At 49.0% G+C, this 18036-nt stretch overlaps 1 protein-coding gene across 1 annotated transcript in view; it reads right to left on the bottom strand.

Annotated features, from left to right (window-relative positions):
* The window catches only part of LOC311231823 (protein kinase C alpha type-like), a 316426-nt gene that overhangs the window by 91584 nt on the left and 206806 nt on the right, over nucleotides 1–18036 (bottom strand). The window contains 3 exon segments of the mRNA XM_084318445.1: nucleotides 5398–5491; nucleotides 11322–11456; nucleotides 11910–12066. Of these exon segments, the coding sequence (XP_084174571.1) occupies nucleotides 5398–5491; nucleotides 11322–11456; nucleotides 11910–12066 (386 nt within the window).

The raw sequence follows: 18036 nt of genomic DNA, 5'->3' as shown, positions 1-18036 counted from the left end.
GAAACAATGCCCCGCCCGGCCGACACCATGGGTCGGCCTGGCGAGTGGCTGGTGGGCTGTTAAGGCTTGTACCGCCACGGTATGGAATTGGCAACGATTAGAACTGTGTTCGAATTGGTGTTTTTTCTATTAAAGAAATGGTGTCTGGTGGAGGGGCCTTGAGGGCCGGCCGACGTCGACACATCGCGCAAGGTTGTTGACGTTATTAGCTTTGACCCAGCCGCAAGCTATAACCGCTCAGGGTTCCCCTCTCCGCAGGGGATTTTGGTCTTCTGCTGGAGCGCGGGCGGTATTGTCCTAGGCCCTACACCGCCTCACACCGCGCAGCCAGAAGAAGAGAGAGCACGGCCTCGTCAGCGGCGATGACGGGGCCCTCGACAGGCGGCCATGTTTCCCCCGCCAGTGGTGCCCTGGTTGGAGAATCGACAGGGTATCGCGAGGCCGACAGTCTTGGCGGCCGAGGGATCGGCCATTTTGGGTGATTTCGGTGTTGGTAAACCACTCCGTCGTCATTTTGCCGCGAGCAGCCCGCTCTCCGTTCAATCCTCTCTCTGGTATCCCCAGAAGCGGGGCTCTGAGCGTTCTCCTTTGGCTGCGGGCCGCGAACCTTCATTGAAGCGTATGCGGCCCCATTCTTCGCTTCTCATGGAGACAGGGGCTGACACCCAGTTGATGGCTGAGCCTGGGTCTGTCCGTGAGAATGTTGTGCTGTCAAGCGGCTCCCACACCTTGAACTGTGTTGGTTGAGCCTGGTGTTACGTCTGTCAACTTAAGTGTTGTCAGCAGGGGGGCTCGAAACCTTTTGAGGCACACAGTGCGGGCTTCCCCGGCCTCGCCTTCGCCAGGCCAGGTATCATGTTGGTGCTCCCACTCCTGGAATATTGGCAAGTGGTCGCAGCTCACATGGTTTGGGGTGGTAGTGATATCACTGCAGGGCTACGGTGTGTAGGAACCCATGGGGGCCTTACACCTTGCATGTCCGGCTGCAGAACAACTCCTTCAGCATGTTCTGGAGGGGTGTTCAGTGGGGGGGCTTTTTTGATCGGAAGCCCCCCGTATCAGACAGGCCCTTTTCTGTCGGGGTTCCCCCTTGGGTGCGATTGCCTCGTGGGTGGTGTCAGGGTCAGGTGTTCCGACACGGAACGCGCTCCTCGCACGATTCCAGGGTTGTCTTCGCACAGCGGGGGGGACCGGGCCAACTATCTACAGTTCCTGGCGGACCTGCGCCACGTGACGGCGGGTGCGTTGGGAGTGTCGTCACATATGACTACGGCAGTACCATATGTCGAGGTAGATGGAGAGAATGGTGAGGCGGGGACTTGTGTTTACACAACCCCACCCGTTTTCAGGTTTGGTACAGACCCTGTTGTCGGGGTCTCCAGCAGGGACAGCTCTGGTCGACGAGATCCAATCTCTGTGGACGAAGCAAGCCATCGTCGTGGCGTTCTCCTCCCGGTGTTCTCTGCCCGAGAAGTCGGGAGGGAGGGGTGTAAGACCCAGGCTGGACCTGTCCCATGGGAAGGTTCAGCATTTTTTGGATCGTCTCCTACCTGTTGAACACTGTCAGGTGGGGGTCTGGTTCTCCTCCATAGACCTGTAGGATGCGTATGCGCATCCCCGATCTTCCATCCTAGGGCTTACCTACGCTTCCTTTGCAGGGTTAGCGTATGAGTACCAGAGGCTGCCGTTCGGTTTTCTCTGGCTCCCCGCATCTTCACCAAGTGCGTGGAGGCCGCACTGGGGCCTCTGCGTCATCCGGGGTTACGGAGTGTTCTGCCCTGATGACGTTCTGGTCCTTCGCGGTCAAGGTGGATCGTCAGGTCTCGTACCAGGCAGGTCTCTACCAGCCTGGGGTTGCTGTAGACTGGATGTAGAGTATTCCTCTTCCCAGTCAACGGTTGGAGGGCTATGGGCATCCATCTCGGAGCGTGTTGTCAACACGCTCGGGAGGTTCCGTCCTAGGACGGTTACGGCGCTGTCTCACGTCGCGTTTTCACCGACGCCTCCCTCGCTGGTGATGCGTCGGGCCAACGCAGTAGGGGGCAGCTGGCAAACCATGCTGCCCGGTCTGCGCTACGTTCAATGTGTTGGTGTTGAAAGCGGTCCTTCTGGTCCACAAATGGTGTTGATCAGGACGGACGATACGACGTCAGTGTCGTGTATCGACAGACAGGGAGGAGTACGCTCCCCCTGTCTGCACCAGGCGGCGGGCGGCTGGCTATGGGCGTCCTCCATCTGCGCGGCCTAAGGGCTCCCCACATCCCCGGCAGGGAGAATGTGGGTGCAGGTGTACTGTCGCGGGGCGGCCCTCATCCTGACGGGTGAGGATTGCGTCTGGACATGGCCAGGCAGGTCTGGGACCGATGCCGTGCCGCCAGGGATTCTTCCCCATACATCTGTTAGGTCAGTTGTTGGGACGGGTACGTTGAGGGGCGCAGGTTCTTGATCCTGATGGTGTTACCATCTGGAATGCGCATGCTCCCTCCACTGTCGCGCTTACGCGGGCAGATGACGTATGTTCCAAGTGTGGTGTAAGGCGGGGGGCCAGGACTCAGTCTCCTGCCCCCTGGTTGCTGTCCTTAGTTACCTCCAGTCTCTCCTTGATAGACTGTCGGCTTCGACGGTGAGGGTATATGCAGCAGCTATATCCTCCTATCATGAGGGGTTTGAGGGGATGTCTTGTTCAGCCACCCTCTTGTGAAGCGTTTCCTGCTTGGCGCTCGACGCGTTAAGCCGGTGCAACGCTCCTTGGCTCCGACTTGGGATCTTCAATTGGTCCTCGGTCGGTTGTCCTTGGCCCCGTTTGAGCCGCTCGAGCGGGCGCCGTTGGGACAGCTGTCCTTCAGGACCGCGTTCCTTCTGGCTGTCACTTCCGCTAAACGCGTAGGTGAGCTCTGTGCTCTCTCGGTACATCCAGAGTGCCTGTCTTTTCGGACCGATTGCGGTGTCACTCTGCGACCTAATCCTGCTTTCGTGCCTGAGAATATCCGGAGTTCCTTCCGCTCCCGGGATATTGTGGTTCAGGCGTTTCGTCCTCCTCCTCACACTGGTGAGTTAGATGCGGGCCTTCACCTGTCATGTCCAGTCCGTGCTTGGGGATTTACCTCAGCCGTACTCAGGATTTCAGGGTTACCGACCAGCTTTTTGTCTGTTACGGTGGGGCTCGTGCTGGTAAGGCACTGTCGGAGCAGCGCCTGTCCCATTGGTTGTGCGAGGGTGTTACCCTCTGCTACACGCTGGCTGGGCAGGATCCCCCTGGGGGCGTCAGGGCGCACTCCACTCGTGGGGTGGCTGCCTCTGCCGCTCTCCTGGGTGGGGCCTCGGTGGAGGCCATCTGTGCTGCAGCTTCATGGTCCTCCCCGGGCTCCTTTGTAAGGTTTTTCCTCATGGACATGACCGGGGGTTCTGTCTCCCAGGCGGTTCTGGGGTCTGTGGCCTTTCCTGCTTCCCGTCCTTTGGTCGGGTAGCAGGAGTGTATGGGTATGGGCCGCAGTGTGTTGAGTCACACGTGGTTCCGCCTGTACGGTGTGTTCAAGGGGTTCTGGCTCCCTCTTGTTCGCATTCAGGTGGAGTTGACTGCGCCCCCCCTTCGTTAGGAAGGATGGGGTGACAGGGCTCCCCGCACCCCTTGATGTGGGCTTACGGGTCCTCAGGGGGTACATCTGTCGGGTCTCGCGCCCGCTCTTCCCCATTATCTCGTAAGGCTCAGAGCGGGACGCGATGCAATACGAAATATAACGATAGGTTATGTAGATAACCTAGTTATATTAGTATTGGCTAAGCGTCCCGCTCTGCGCGCCCTGAGTTCCCTCTTGAGGGATCTTTTCCTGGGACGGGTTTTGGCGAGGAAGGGTGTTTCATGACCAGGGTCATGGTTATATGGGCGGTGGCCACCATAAGGGGCGGGGCCCCATACAGGTGGGGTGCATGTGTTTTTGTTCGTGGGAGATACATTAGGTATCACAGGAGATATGAGTATCTCGTAAGGCTCAGAGCGGGACGCTTAGCCAATACTAATATAACTAGGTTATCTACATAACCTATCGTTAACCCTTTCACTGTGACAATACAGAATGTTAACCCTTTCACTACCACACTACCAAATGGTTAACCCTTTCACTGTGACAATACAGAATGTTAACCCTTTCACTACCACACTACCAAATGGTTAACCCTTTCACTGTGACAATACAGAATATTAACCCTTTCACTACCACACTACCAAATGGTTAACCCTTTTACTGTGACAATACAGCATGTTAACCCTTTCACTACCACACTACCAAATGGTTAACCCTTTCACTGCGACAATACAGAAGGTTGACCCTTTCACTACCACACTACATAATGTTAACCCTTTCACTACCACACTACATAAGGTTAACCCTTTCACTACCTCACTACAGAAGGTTAACCCTTTCACTATCACCAGTGGTAGTGAAAGGGTTATAGCACTTCCTATGCATTGAGGTTGCTCTTTGTGTTGTTTTTATGCTATGAGTCATGACACATTTCCCCTTCAGGCACGATACAGCTGAGGGACGGAGACAGAGGACGGACAGGAAGTGGGGACATTAAAGCTGAGGGACGGAGACAGAGGACGGACAGGAAGTGGGGACATTAAAGCTGAGGGACGGAGACAGAGGACGGACAGGAAGTGGGGACAATAAAGCTGAGGGACGGAGACAGAGGACGGACAGGAAGTGGGGACAATAAAGCTGAGGGACGGAGACAGAGGACGGACAGGAAGTGGGGACATTAAAGCTGAGGGACGGAGACAGAGGACGGACAGGAAGTGGGGACAATAAAGCTGAGGGACGGAGACAGAGGACGGACAGGAAGTGGGGACATTAAAGCTGAGGGACGGAGACAGAGGACGGACAGGAAGTGGGGACATTAAAGCTGAGGGACGGAGACAGAGGACGGACAGGAAGTGGGGACATTAAAGCTGAGGGACGGAGACAGAGGACGGACAGGAAGTGGGGACAATACAGCTGAGGGACGGAGACAGAGGACGGACAGGAAGTGGGGACATTACAGCTGAGCGACGGAGACAGAGGACGGACAGGAAGTGGGGACATTAAAGCTGAGGGACGGAGACAGAGGACGGACAGGAAGTGGGGACATTAAAGCTGAGGGACGGAGACAGAGGACGGACAGGAAGTGGGGACATTAAAGCTGAGGGACGGAGACAGAGGACGGACAGGAAGTGGGGACATTACAGCTGAGGGACGGAGACAGAGGACGGACAGGAAGTGGGGACATTACAGCTGAGGGACGGAGACAGAGGACGGACAGGAAGTGGGGACATTAAAGCTGAGGGACGGAGACAGAGGACGGACAGGAAGTGGGGACATTAAAGACACAGAGGTGTGTTGCGTCGTCCTTCATCCTCACCTCAAATTTCAGTCTCAGCTCCTCGTTGCCATCGTCTTCTTCTGAGATGGGCACGTTGTAATACTCTCCTTCCTCCTGACACAACATCTTAAACCTGGGAGAGAGGGAGAGAGAGAGAGGGGGGGGGGGAGAGAGAGAGGGGGGGAGAGAGAGAGAGAGAGAGAGAGAGAGAGAGAGAGAGAGAGAGAGAGAGAGAGAGAGAGAGAGAGAAGGAGAGAGAGAGGAAGAGAGAGAGAAAGAGGGAGGGAGAGAGGGAGGGAGAGAGAGACAGACATACAGACAGACAGACAGACAGATGATAGACAGACAGACAGATGATAGACAGACAGACAGACAGACAGAGAAAGAGACAAAACACACATAAAAAAAATATGTTTAATAGTCAAGTCAAGTCAAGTCATTTATTTATAAAGCACATTTAAAAACTCAATCGACCACAGGAAAAAGGTGCATATTGTACATTATGTTTTAGCCATAAGTAATTGATGTAATTGATGCCGCCCTGCTCGGTAACAAACCTGGGACGCTCACATAACCCTAACCTTAACCCTAACCCTTAACTCAATGGAGGCCAAACCCAAGATAAGTCGGGTTAACTCGCCATGCGTTGTCTCATATTCTTAGGGGATATCAATAAAGGAATATCTTATCTTATCTTAAGATGCTGGGGAAACACACACACACACACATACTGTACCTACATACATATATAAATACGGCCACATATGTCATTCTCTCATTTTGGTCAAATAACCATATTCCCCACATGTTTAAACCTGTGACAGAACTGACTTGATCTCTACTGGAAGTCTATTTCACTACACCCTGTACAGAAAGAATGACACTCAGTAAACAAGCAATTTAACTGATAGTTACACAAAATGTATTTATTTATGTTAATTTAATTGTGTTTATGTTTTCATTTCTGCAAAATAAGTGTACATTTTGTTTGGTTTGGTAAACATTGCACTATGAACAGTCTATCAGTGTAGGGGAGAACAGGGGACGTTGTCACACCCCGGTAGGTTGTCACATTCATTATATTTCACCACCAGAGGATCCTGTCTCCCATACTTTGGTATTTAAATGTCCAGAATTGGGGTCAGAGTTCACCTACATTGTCATATTTGGAGTGAAACAGCTGAATTTGAGGTGAGAGGACTTTTTGTGTTTTTCATGTCCATTTGTAAATATTCCGCTCCTCAGTATTCTTCTTCTAGGCTTTTACACAATTGGTTTATAATGAAACAATTATTACCCTTAAAAAGTGTGAAGGGATAGCTATAGTTTAGATTGTTGTTAGCTAGTTGTTAGATGGCTGTTTGCCTTGATGCTATCAAGACATTCCAGTTGTGGTTGGTCGTCACATTTTACTTGGGGTTGGTTGTCACATGTTGTGTAGGCTATTATTGTTAGGCCGATTTATTGTGTTCTTATTTTGTTATATAGGATGGCCTAAAGATGTGTTTCCTGTTTATGTTCATTAAGATGCATTAAGTTATGTATTTGTCAACTTGTCAATGCAATTAAACTTTCAAATTTAGTTCTGCCTTCTTGTCTATTCTCAGTCCTTGCCCCACAATGGTGGAATGAACTACCCACCCCAGTTAGGACAGCCAAAACCCGTCCAATCTTTCGCTGTCGACTAAAGATGCACTTCTTCAATCATTATCTGAAATCTAAATCTTGTCTTCTTTTTAAGATGTTTCCCATTAAAACACATGGTGACAACCAACCCCATAGTGTGTGACAACCATCCCCATGATGGGGTTGGTTGTCACAATGTGCCAGAGTGTCTTTGATAGGTGATTAACTCTTTGTTACAATACGTTGGAAAATGAGAGGGATACACATTTCAAGCCAACATCTTAAGCTTCAATTTAATGTAGGAATGACTATTGAAAGATGTTTTGATTATGAGCAATTCACACTAGAGTAAAAAGTGTGACAACGTCCCCCGTTCTCCCCTACCGTATGTGTGTAGGGGCAGGTACAATAAGAGTTTTCTTCTTCCTGTTCCTTTCGGCCATGGAGTTTAGTGGATCATATTAAGTGAACTACCGTAATTCCTCTAATAGTAACCCCGGCTTGTATTTGTTTCAACTGTAGCGGGTACCAGGCTTGTATTAGGAGGAGGCCTGTATAAGAAAGAGGCCTATATTTCAAATTGTCAAACGGATCATAATGAATAAATCAACATTTTGTGTCAGTTTGAACCCAGTAAAATGTACTGGGTTCATTTATTGAAACCAAGTACTGTATGAAATAGTAAACAGTGCAATTACAGGTGGTCACTGGTCATTTCAACGTTTTCAAAGTGAAATCAAGTAACTAGCTCAGTATGCAGCTCAGTATATTAGTAACCCGGCTTGTATTAGGAGGCCGGCTTATAATTGCTTAGCTCAAGAGCGCACCTGGACATTAATAGAGACCCGGCTTGTATTTGAGACCCGGTTACTATTAGAGGAATTACGGTATATGTACTGAAGACACTGTTGGACTGTAATAATTCCATGTACGAATAAATAAAATGATGATGATGAAAAGTATTTTGCCCAGAACAAGTCTTAAATCAACATGACACAAAGTTGAATATAAATGGTAAATGGCTGCATCTATATAGCAGCTTTTATCCAAAGCGCTTTACAATTTGTTCCTCACATTTTACCCGTTCACTCACACATTCACACACCGACGGCGGAGGCGACCATGCAAGGTGCCAACCTGCTCATCGGGTTAGTTAGGGGTTAAGTGTCTTGCTCAAGGACACAAATCGAACCGGGAACCTCCAGATTGCCCGACGACTGCTCTGCCTCCTCTGTCGCTGCACTGTCGCCCCAACGAGCATAAAATACATATTTTTTAATACCTTGGCCCATTTCCTTGCAAGTCTCAATTTCAGATGCCTTACCATATGTTCTACCATCAACCATTTAAATTCTTTGAGCTGGGAAGGGCCAACGTGAATCATGGGGCTTGGATTCTAAGACGTTTGAAGTTCAGTTTTAATCCCCTAGGTGGTGCTACTGTACCATGTAGTAGAGGTCAAAGTGAGGCTGAATTCAAACTGAGGCAAACATTTTCCGGGTTTCCTTCTCCAAACATTGGTCCCTTTCGTGACAGAAATCTGAATTTCTAGTTCACCTTGTTAACCCTTTCACTGCCACACCACAGAGGGTTAACCCTTTACTACGGTTAACCTTGCACACTTGTAGTGTGGCAGTGAAAGGGTTTACCCTTTTTTGTCGTGTGGCAGTGAAAGGTTTAACCTGATGGCGTGTGGCAGTGAAAGGGTTAATAACTGTCCCCAGTCAGGGGTCGGTCCCACTCACAGGCCGAGCATTTAACTCATGTTAACTCAAAGTGCAATCAAAGTGTCTCTGAGGAATCTACCCAACCTTGTTTTTTTTACCAAATAATATAGATTCAGTTTAACCATTAATGTATAACAGAGAGAACAAAGGCCCTACAGTAGGACACTTCCCTGTTTCTCTAGCCTCGGATAAAGCACCGTTAATATCAACTCTATGAAAACCCATGGTTGTGTTTATAACCCAGAGCTTGGCTTCATCGAGGTTGTTTTCAAACTTTTATTATAATGTCAATTGCAAATTCACTGGTGGCACCGTTCATGTTTCTACACCAAAAGATGCGTTAGAAACAGGAGACTACTACCGTAGCAGATGAATCATACTCAACCCTTTCACTGCCACACGACAGCCGGTTAACCCTTTCACTGTGACAATACAGCAGGTTAGCCCTTTACTATCACACAACCGACGGCGATGCTCCATCATTAGCATCACTAGCTCCGCATCCTGTGTGATAGTAAAGGGTTAACCTTCTGTCGTGTGGCAGTTTAACATGAGAGTGAAATTAACTTCTGTTCTCCTGGGTTTTCAGAACTTATTTCAGTGAAATTCTATTTATTGTGGTCCTCGACCATAGCAGCTTCTATCTTAATAATAAGATAGATTCTTAATAATAAAATAAGATAAAAATACAATAAATGTAGCATAGAATAAAATAAGATGACTAAAATAAAGATCACTATATACAGTTCTAAAAGTGTGCAGTGCAGATAAAACAAGATAAAAATACAATCAATTTAGCATAGAATAAAATAAGATGACTAAAATAAAGATCACTATATTCAGTTCTAAAGGTGTGTATCAGGATGTAGATATTATACTATATACATTTGAAATAACAAAGATGGCTATGTACAGTTCCAATAAAAATGTGTGTAATGTGCAAGTAATTTTAGCAGTGCAAAATGCAATGTGCAATACGGTTGTCAGCCGCAACAGTGTTTCTCAGTGTAGTCGGGGGGGGGGGGGGGGGTCAATGTGTGACGGTGTGTGTAATGTAATTAACCCTTTCACTGTGACAATACAGAAGGTTAGCCCTTTACTATCACACAACCGACGGCGATGCTCAATCATTAGCATCATTAGCTCCGCAGATGCTAATGACACACACACACACACACACACACACACACACTTCCTGCACTCTCTCGCACACAAACACACTACAGGTCACTTTAGGAAAAAGCAAAGGTCACTTTAAAAAACATAACTGTATGTTTTTGTATAGTATAGTTAGTATAGTATAGTTACATATAGCATAACTGTATATTGTATAGTATATTGTATAGTAGTGTATATAGGACTCATTACCTTTCATTCGTAAGCTTAGTGTAGGCGCCGTAATGGAGGTCTCTTTATTATCATTCAGTATTCTATTTGTGTTGTATTATTAGTTGTACTGTCACTTTAGGTGGTGGGCGTGCTCACGGGGGTGTGGCGCTAATGGGAGTGTTTTTATGGAATGTCATTCACCTTTTCTTTTTTTTTTTTATTTTTTTTATTATTGCAAAACAAAACTTATTAAAAGTCAGTACTCAACACACAATGTATAATGAAACTTTCAGTAAAGGTGGTTAAAATATATGCAAGTACAGAAACAGGATAAAACAAAAATAGTCAATAATAACATTTTAACCGTATACCGTGTATATCCAGCGAAGTTACAATTATATAAATGTTAGTATATAATATACCCCGAATACCTATTTTCTAAAACCCTACACACATATGCTCCAGCTCAAATCCCCCCCTCCCGGACCCCCTCTTGGATAGTACCTCCATTATCCCTCACTCCTAACCAGACATCACCATTATAGGCTAGCTTTTATTCTCTCCACCACTTCTAACCACATTAACATTTTGGATTCATTGAGCCCTAGAATTCTTGCTGTTGATATTTCTTGATATATCACATCAAGATATGTAAGAATTCACCTTTTCACGTTGGTTGACAGTTCACTGAGGTTGACAGTTCACGGAGAGAGGGGGTGAGAGTTAGGAGAGCATATTTTCTTTTGACCGCAAATCGCAATATTGAAAGCATGCAAGAGCGCAATATTGAAGAACGCAACCACACGCAAGATAGTTCTAAGAACGTGAGCGTGCTTGTCCATTGGGGACCGGTTGTGCCACACGCAATATTGAAAGCACACAAGCACGCAAGAACGCATCAGTATTAGTATATTAGTGTATGTTAAATAAGAGTATTTTGTTTGTCTCATGAAGCGAAAGAATAAAAGCCTCAAAAGTATTTCCTGGACGTGGAACAGAGTTATTTCACGGTGCGCATCAATTGTTTGAACTCCTCCACTCAGCCCCTCGGCACTACCTGTCTATGACAGTCTACTGCCGCAACACTTAGCATTGTATAGTATTTTCTCTTAGGACCTTTTATCATGTCCATCCTATTATCTATTCTATTTTATTCTATTATTATTTGATTTTTTTTGCACAATCAAGGCGGGCAGCATGGCCACCTTCCCTTCACCACATGTCTCGTGTCTGTATGTGACGAACACACCTCTTGGATCTTGAACCTCTCTCTCTCCTTACCAGCCACAGATGGGAGCCTTCATCAGCTCTGACACACCGAAGGACAGTGAGCCCATGAAGTCGTTCCTGGTGGTGCGGTCCCAGTCCCACACCTCCACCGACAGCCTGCGGTCCTTGTCTGTCGGCTTCATCTTGCTGAGCAACACATGGTGACGGCAAGGAAGGTTAAATATTCACACTGCCTGAATACATCTTCACTTCGAGAGTAAACCAAAAATATGACTGTGAGACAATGATGACATCTTTGAACATTCAACCCCGAACACACCCCGTGGTCCTTTTCTGTCGGCTTAACCCTTTCACTGCCACACGACGGAAGGTTAACCCTTTACTATCACACAACCGGACGGTCCCGGCTGTCGTGTGGCAGTGAAAGGGTTAACCTGCTGTGTATTGTCACAGTGAAAGGGTTAACCGTTTGGTAGTGCGGCGGTGAAAGGGTTAAAGAACCATACCAGTCTAATCTTCACTTCCTCAATTTGAATGCAGGAGTAGAGTAATACAGTAACAGTAATTCCAGAACCGGAAGTTAGGAACCGGTTCCTATTAGAACCAGTTTTCGGTGCCCAACCCTAGTAATAAACTCACAAAGTGAAGGTCTCGTTCCAGACAGGGTTGAGGTTGGAGCGGATGGTCTTGGTCTTCTGCTTGGTCTCGTTCTTGGGGTCTGGGATGAGCTTGAGCTTCACGTAGGGGTCAGACAGCCCGTTAGGGTCCATGGGGATCAGGTTCCTGCCCTCAGTCACTGAGGAAACACAACAACACAAGGAACCATTGAAAATCAGAAAATAATGGCCAATCCTGGAGACCCAGGGTTTGAATCCATGTGTGTTACAGTGGTGCCGTGAACATGCAGCCACCACTCTCTGTGGCACAGTCTGCATCTACAGTATAACCTGCATTATCAGATGGGTTGAAATGTGGAGAATGAGAAGTAGACAGCTTCTTCTCAACACTTCTCTCCAGACCGTGAATAAGAATGTCACACACTCTGTGAAGAAGCATGGATTAATATACCTTCACTCGATTGACATAACATCTCAAAGATATTTTTTTCCAAAGAAAGAGGAGTATGCCAAAGTTGCAAAACTCACTCAGTAGTTTGCCCACTGAACATAAGTAAATTGAATAGCAAAGTGTCTTTCAAATACCACCTGAGAATGCACTACTTAAATATGTGAGCAAAATATTCTGATGTTTATAATGATGTCTACAATGTGTTACTGTTTTTAGATTATCATTGTTAATTAAGTGAATTGTGATCATCATAATGTATCTCATGTATTGTTATGTTTTGTGTTTTGTGTTATCTTTCTGTGTGGACCCCAGGAAGACTAGCTCGCCACTTAGGTGGCAGCTAATGGGGATCCTTTTAAACAATAAACAATAGTTGGTAAGAACAGCATGCTAAAGTTCACAACTCACTGTGACGTTAGTTTTTCTGTCTCCCTCATCTCTCTCCCCCTGTTATATATTCTAATTGATTGAGATGCACCTGTATAGCGCTATACATTAATATACATACATATAACTATCCCCGAAATGACGTAATGTTATACGAGGCTTGGTGAGTCATATTGCGAATCCAATTTATTTACCATTTCTGTGAAACTGGCTTTTCCAACTGTATGAATAGAAACCATTTATTTCCCAATGTACCTAGTAGCTGCCCTCGTACAGTCTCTAGTAGCTGCCCTCGTACAGTCTCTAGTAGCTGCCCTCGTACAGTCTCTACTAGCTGCCCTCGTACAGTCTCTAGTAGCTGCCCTCGTACAGTCTCTAGTAGCTGCCCTCGTACAGTCTCTACTAGCTGCCCTCGTACAGTCTCTAGTAGCTGCCCTCGTACAGTCTCTAGTAGCTGCCCTCGTACAGTCTCTACTAGCTGCCCTCATACAGTCTCTAGTAGCTGCCCTCGTACAGTCTCTACTAGCTGCCCTCGTACAGTCTCTAGTAGCTGCCCTCGTACAGTCTCTAGTAGCTGCCCTCGTACAGTCTCTAGTAGCTGCCCTCATACAGTCTCTAGTAGCTGCCCTCGTACAGTCTCTAGTAGCTGCCCTCGTACAGTCTCTAGTAGCTGCCCTCGTACAGTCTCTAGTAGCTGCCCTCGTACAGTCTCTAGTAGCTGCCCTCGTACAGTCTCTAGTAGCTGCCCTCGTACAGTCTCTACTAGCTGCCCTCGTACAGTCTCTAGTAGCTGCTCTCGTACAGTCTCTACTAGCTGCCCTCATACAGTCTCTAGTAGCTGCCCTCGTACAGTCTCTAGTAGCTGCCCTTGTACAGTCTCTAGTAGCTGCCCTCAGTCTCTAGTAGCTGCCCTCGTACAGTCTCTAGTAGCTGCCCTCGTACAGTCTCTAGTAGCTGCCCTCAGTCTCTAGTAGCTGCCCTCGTACAGTCTCTAGTAGCTGCCCTCGTACAGTCTCTAGTAGCTGCCCTCGTACAGTCTCTAGTAGCTGCCCTCGTACAGTCTCTAGTAGCTGCCCTCGTACAGTCTCTAGTAGCTGCCCTCGTACAGTCTCTAGTAGCTGCCCTCGTACAGTCTCTAGTAGCTTCCCTCGTACAGTCTCTACTAGCTGCCCTCGTACAGTCTTTAGTAGCTGCCCTCGTACAGTCTCTAGTAGCTGCCCTCGTACAGTCTCTAGTAGCTGCCCTCGTACAGTCTCTACTAGCTGCCCTCATACAGTCTTTAGTAGCTGCCCTCGTACAGTCTCTAGTAGCTGCCCTCGTACAGTCTTTAGTAGCTGCCCTCGTACAGTCTCTAGTAGCTGCCCTCGTACAGTCTCTACTAGCTGCCCTCGTACAGTCTCTAGTAGCTGCCCTCGTACAGTCTCTAGTAGCTGCCCTCATACAGTCTCTAGTAGCTGCCCTCGTACAGTCTCTAGTAGCTGCCCTCGTACAGTCTCTAGTAGCTGCCCTCGTACAGTCTCTAGTAGCTGCCCTCGTACAGTCTCTAGTAGCTGCCCTCGTACAGTCTCTACTAGCTGCCCTCGTAGTCTCTACTAGCTGCCCTCGTACAGTCTCTACTAGCTGCCCTCGTACAGTCTCTACTAGCTGCCCTCGTACAGTCTCTACTAGCTGCCCTCGTACAGTCTCTAGTAGCTGCCCTCGTACAGTCTCTACTAGCTGCCCTCGTACAGTCTCTACTAGCTGCCCTCGTACAGTCTCTAGTAGCTGCCCTCGTACAGTCTCTAGTAGCTGCCCTCGTACAGTCTCTAGTAGCTGCCCTCGTACAGTCTCTACTAGCTGCCCTCGTACAGTCTCTAATAGCTGCCCTCGTACAGTCTCTAGTAGCTGCCCTCGTACAGTCTCTAGTAGCTGCCCTCGTACAGTCTCTAGCAGCTGCCCTCGTACAGTCTCTAGTAGCTGCCCTCATACAGTCTCTAGTAGCTGCCCTCGTACAGTCTCTAGTAGCTGCCCTCGTACAGTCTCTAGTAGCTGCCCTCGTACAGTCTCTAGTAGCTGCCCTCGTACAGTCTCTAGTAGCTGCCTTCGTACAGTCTCTAGTAGCTGCCCTCGTACAGTCTCTAGTAGCTGCCCTCGTACAGTCTCTAGTAGCTGCCCTCAGTCTCTAGTAGCTGCCCTCGTACAGTCTCTACTAGCTGCCCTCATACAGTCTCTAGTAGCTGCCCTCGTACAGTCTCTAGTAGCTGCCCTCATACAGTCTCTAGTAGCTGCCCTCGTACAGTCTCTAGTAGCTGCCCTCGTACAGTATCTAGTAGCTGCCCTCAGTCTCTAGTAGCTGCCCTCGTACAGTCTCTACTAGCTGCCCTCGTACAGTCTCTACTAGCTGCCCTCGTACAGTCTCTAGTAGCTGCCCTCGTACAGTCTCTAGTACCTGCCCTCGTACAGTCTCTAGTAGCTGCTCTCGTACAGTCTCTAGTAGCTGCCCTCGTACAGTCTCTAGTAGCTGCCCTCGTACAGTCTCTAGTAGCTGCTCTCGTACAGTCTCTAGTAGCTGCCCTCGTACAGTCTCTACTAGCTGCCCTCGTACAGTCTCTAGTAGCTGCTCTCGTACAGTCTCTAGTAGCTGCCCTCGTACAGTCTCTAGTAGCTGCCCTCGTACAGTCTCTAGTAGCTGCCCTCGTACAGTCTCTAGTAGCTGCCCTCGTACAGTCTCTAGTAGCTGCCCTCGTACAGTCTCTAGTAGCTGCCCTCGTACAGTCTCTAGTAGCTGCCCTCGTACAGTCTCTACTAGCTGCCCTCGTACAGTCTCTACTAGCTGCCCTCATACAGTCTCTAGTAGCTGCCCTCAGTCTCTAGTAGCTGCCCTCGTACAGTCTCTAGTAGCTGCCCTCAGTCTCTAGTAGCTGCCCTCGTACAGTCTCTAGTAGCTGCCCTCAGTCTCTAGTAGCTGCCCTCGTACAGTCTCTACTAGCTGCCCTCGTACAGTCTCTAGTAGCTGCCCTCATACAGTCTCTAGTAGCTGCCCTCGTACAGTCTCTAGTAGCTGCCCTCAGTCTCTAGTAGCTGCCCTCGTACAGTCTCTAGTAGCTGCCCTCGTACAGTCTCTACTAGCTGCCCTCGTACAGTCTCTAGTAGCTGCCCTCGTACAGTCTCTAGTAGCTGCCCTCGTACAGTCTCTAGTAGCTGCCCTCGTACAGTCTCTAGTAGCTGCCCTCATACAGTCTCTAGTAGCTGCCCTCGTACAGTCTCTAGTAGCTGCCCTCGTACAGTCTCTAGTAGCTGCCCTCGTACAGTCTCTAGTAGCTGCCCTCGTACAGTCTCTAGTAGCTGCCCTCGTACAGTCTAATAGCTGCCCTCGTACAGTCTCTAGTAGCTGCCCTCGTACAGTCTCTAGTAGCTGCCCTCGTACAGTCTAATAGCTGCCCTCGTACAGTCTCTAGTAGCTGCCCTCGTACAGTCTCTAGTAGCTGCCCTCGTACAGTCTCTAGTAGCTGCCCTCAGTCTCTAGTAGCTGCCCTCGTACAGTCTCTAGTAGCTGCCCTCGTACAGTCTCTACTAGCTGCCCTCGTACAGTCTCTAGTAGCTGCCCTCAGTCTCTACTAGCTGCCCTCGTACAGTCTCTACTAGCTGCCCTCGTACAGTCTCTAGTAGCTGCCCTCAGTCTCTAGTAGCTGCCCTCGTACAGTCTCTACTAGCTGCCCTCGTACAGTCTCTAGTAGCTGCCCTCGTACAGTCTCTAGTAGCTGCCCTCATACAGTCTCTAGTAGCTGCCCTCGTACAGTCTCTAGTAGCTGCCCTCGTACAGTCTCTAGTAGCTGCCCTCGTACAGTCTCTAGTAGCTGCCCTCGTACAGTCTCTACTAGCTGCCCTCGTACAGTCTCTACTAGCTGCCCTCATACAGTCTCTACTAGCTGCCCTCATACAGTCTCTAGTAGCTGCCCTCGTACAGTCTCTAGTAGCTGCCCTCATACAGTCTCTAGTAGCTGCCCTCGTACAGTCTCTAGTAGCTGCCCTCGTACAGTCTCTAGTAGCTGCCCTCGTACAGTCTCTAGTAGCTGCCCTCGTACAGTCTCTAGTAGCTGCCCTCGTACAGTCTCTAGTAGCTGCCCTCAGTCTCTAGTAGCTGCCCTCGTACAGTCTCTAGTAGCTGCCCTCGTACAGTCTCTAGTAGCTGCCCTCGTACAGTCTCTAGTAGCTGCCCTCGTACAGTCTCTAGTAGCTGCCCTCGTACAGTCTCTAGTAGCTGCCCTCGTACAGTCTCTAGTAGCTGCCCTCGTACAGTCTCTAGTAGCTGCCCTCGTACAGTCTCTAGTAGCTGCCCTCGTACAGTCTCTAGTAGCTGCCCTCGTACAGTCTCTAGTAGCTGCCCTCGTACAGTCTCTAGTAGCTGCCCTCGTACAGTCTCTAGTAGCTGCCCTCGTACAGTCTCTAGTAGCTGCCCTCGTACAGTCTCTACTAGCTGCCCTCGTACAGTCTCTAGTAGCTGCCCTCGTACAGTCTCTAGTAGCTGCCCTCGTACAGTCTCTAGTAGCTGCCCTCGTACAGTCTCTAGTAGCTGCCCTCGTACAGTCTCTAGTAGCTGCCCTCGTACAGTCTCTAGTAGCTGCCCTCGTACAGTCTCTAGTAGCTGCCCTCGTACAGTCTCTAGTAGCTGCCCTCGTACAGTCTCTAGTAGCTGCCCTCGTACAGTCTCTAGTAGCTGCCCTCGTACAGTCTCTAGTAGCTGCCCTCGTACAGTCTCTAGTAGCTGCCCTCGTACAGTCTCTAGTAGCTGCCCTCGTACAGTCTCTAGTAGCTGCCCTCGTACAGTCTCTAGTAGCTGCCCTCGTAGTCTCTAGTAGCTGCCCTCGTACAGTCTCTACTAGCTGCCCTCGTACAGTCTCTAGTAGCTGCCCTCGTACAGTCTCTAGTAGCTGCCCTCGTACAGTCTCTACTAGCTGCCCTCGTACAGTCTCTAGTAGCTGCCCTCGTACAGTCTCTACTAGCTGCCCTCGTACAGTCTCTACTAGCTGCCCTCATACAGTCTCTAGTAGCTGCCCTCAGTCTCTAGTAGCTGCCCTCGTACAGTCTCTAGTAGCTGCCCTCAGTCTCTAGTAGCTGCCCTCGTACAGTCTCTAGTAGCTGCCCTCAGTCTCTAGTAGCTGCCCTCGTACAGTCTCTACTAGCTGCCCTCGTACAGTCTCTAGTAGCTGCCCTCATACAGTCTCTAGTAGCTGCCCTCGTACAGTCTCTAGTAGCTGCCCTCAGTCTCTGTAGCTGCCCTCGTACAGTCTCTAGTAGCTGCCCTCGTACAGTCTCTACTAGCTGCCCTCGT

The sequence above is a fragment of the Notolepis coatsorum genome (genome assembly GCF_963971535.1).
Source record: "Notolepis coatsorum genome assembly, chromosome: 7".
In the NCBI taxonomy this organism is placed as follows: Eukaryota; Metazoa; Chordata; class Actinopteri; order Aulopiformes; family Paralepididae; genus Notolepis; species Notolepis coatsorum.
The sequence above is the reverse complement of the archived record's forward strand: the minus strand, read 5'-3'. Positions and strand labels throughout refer to the sequence as shown.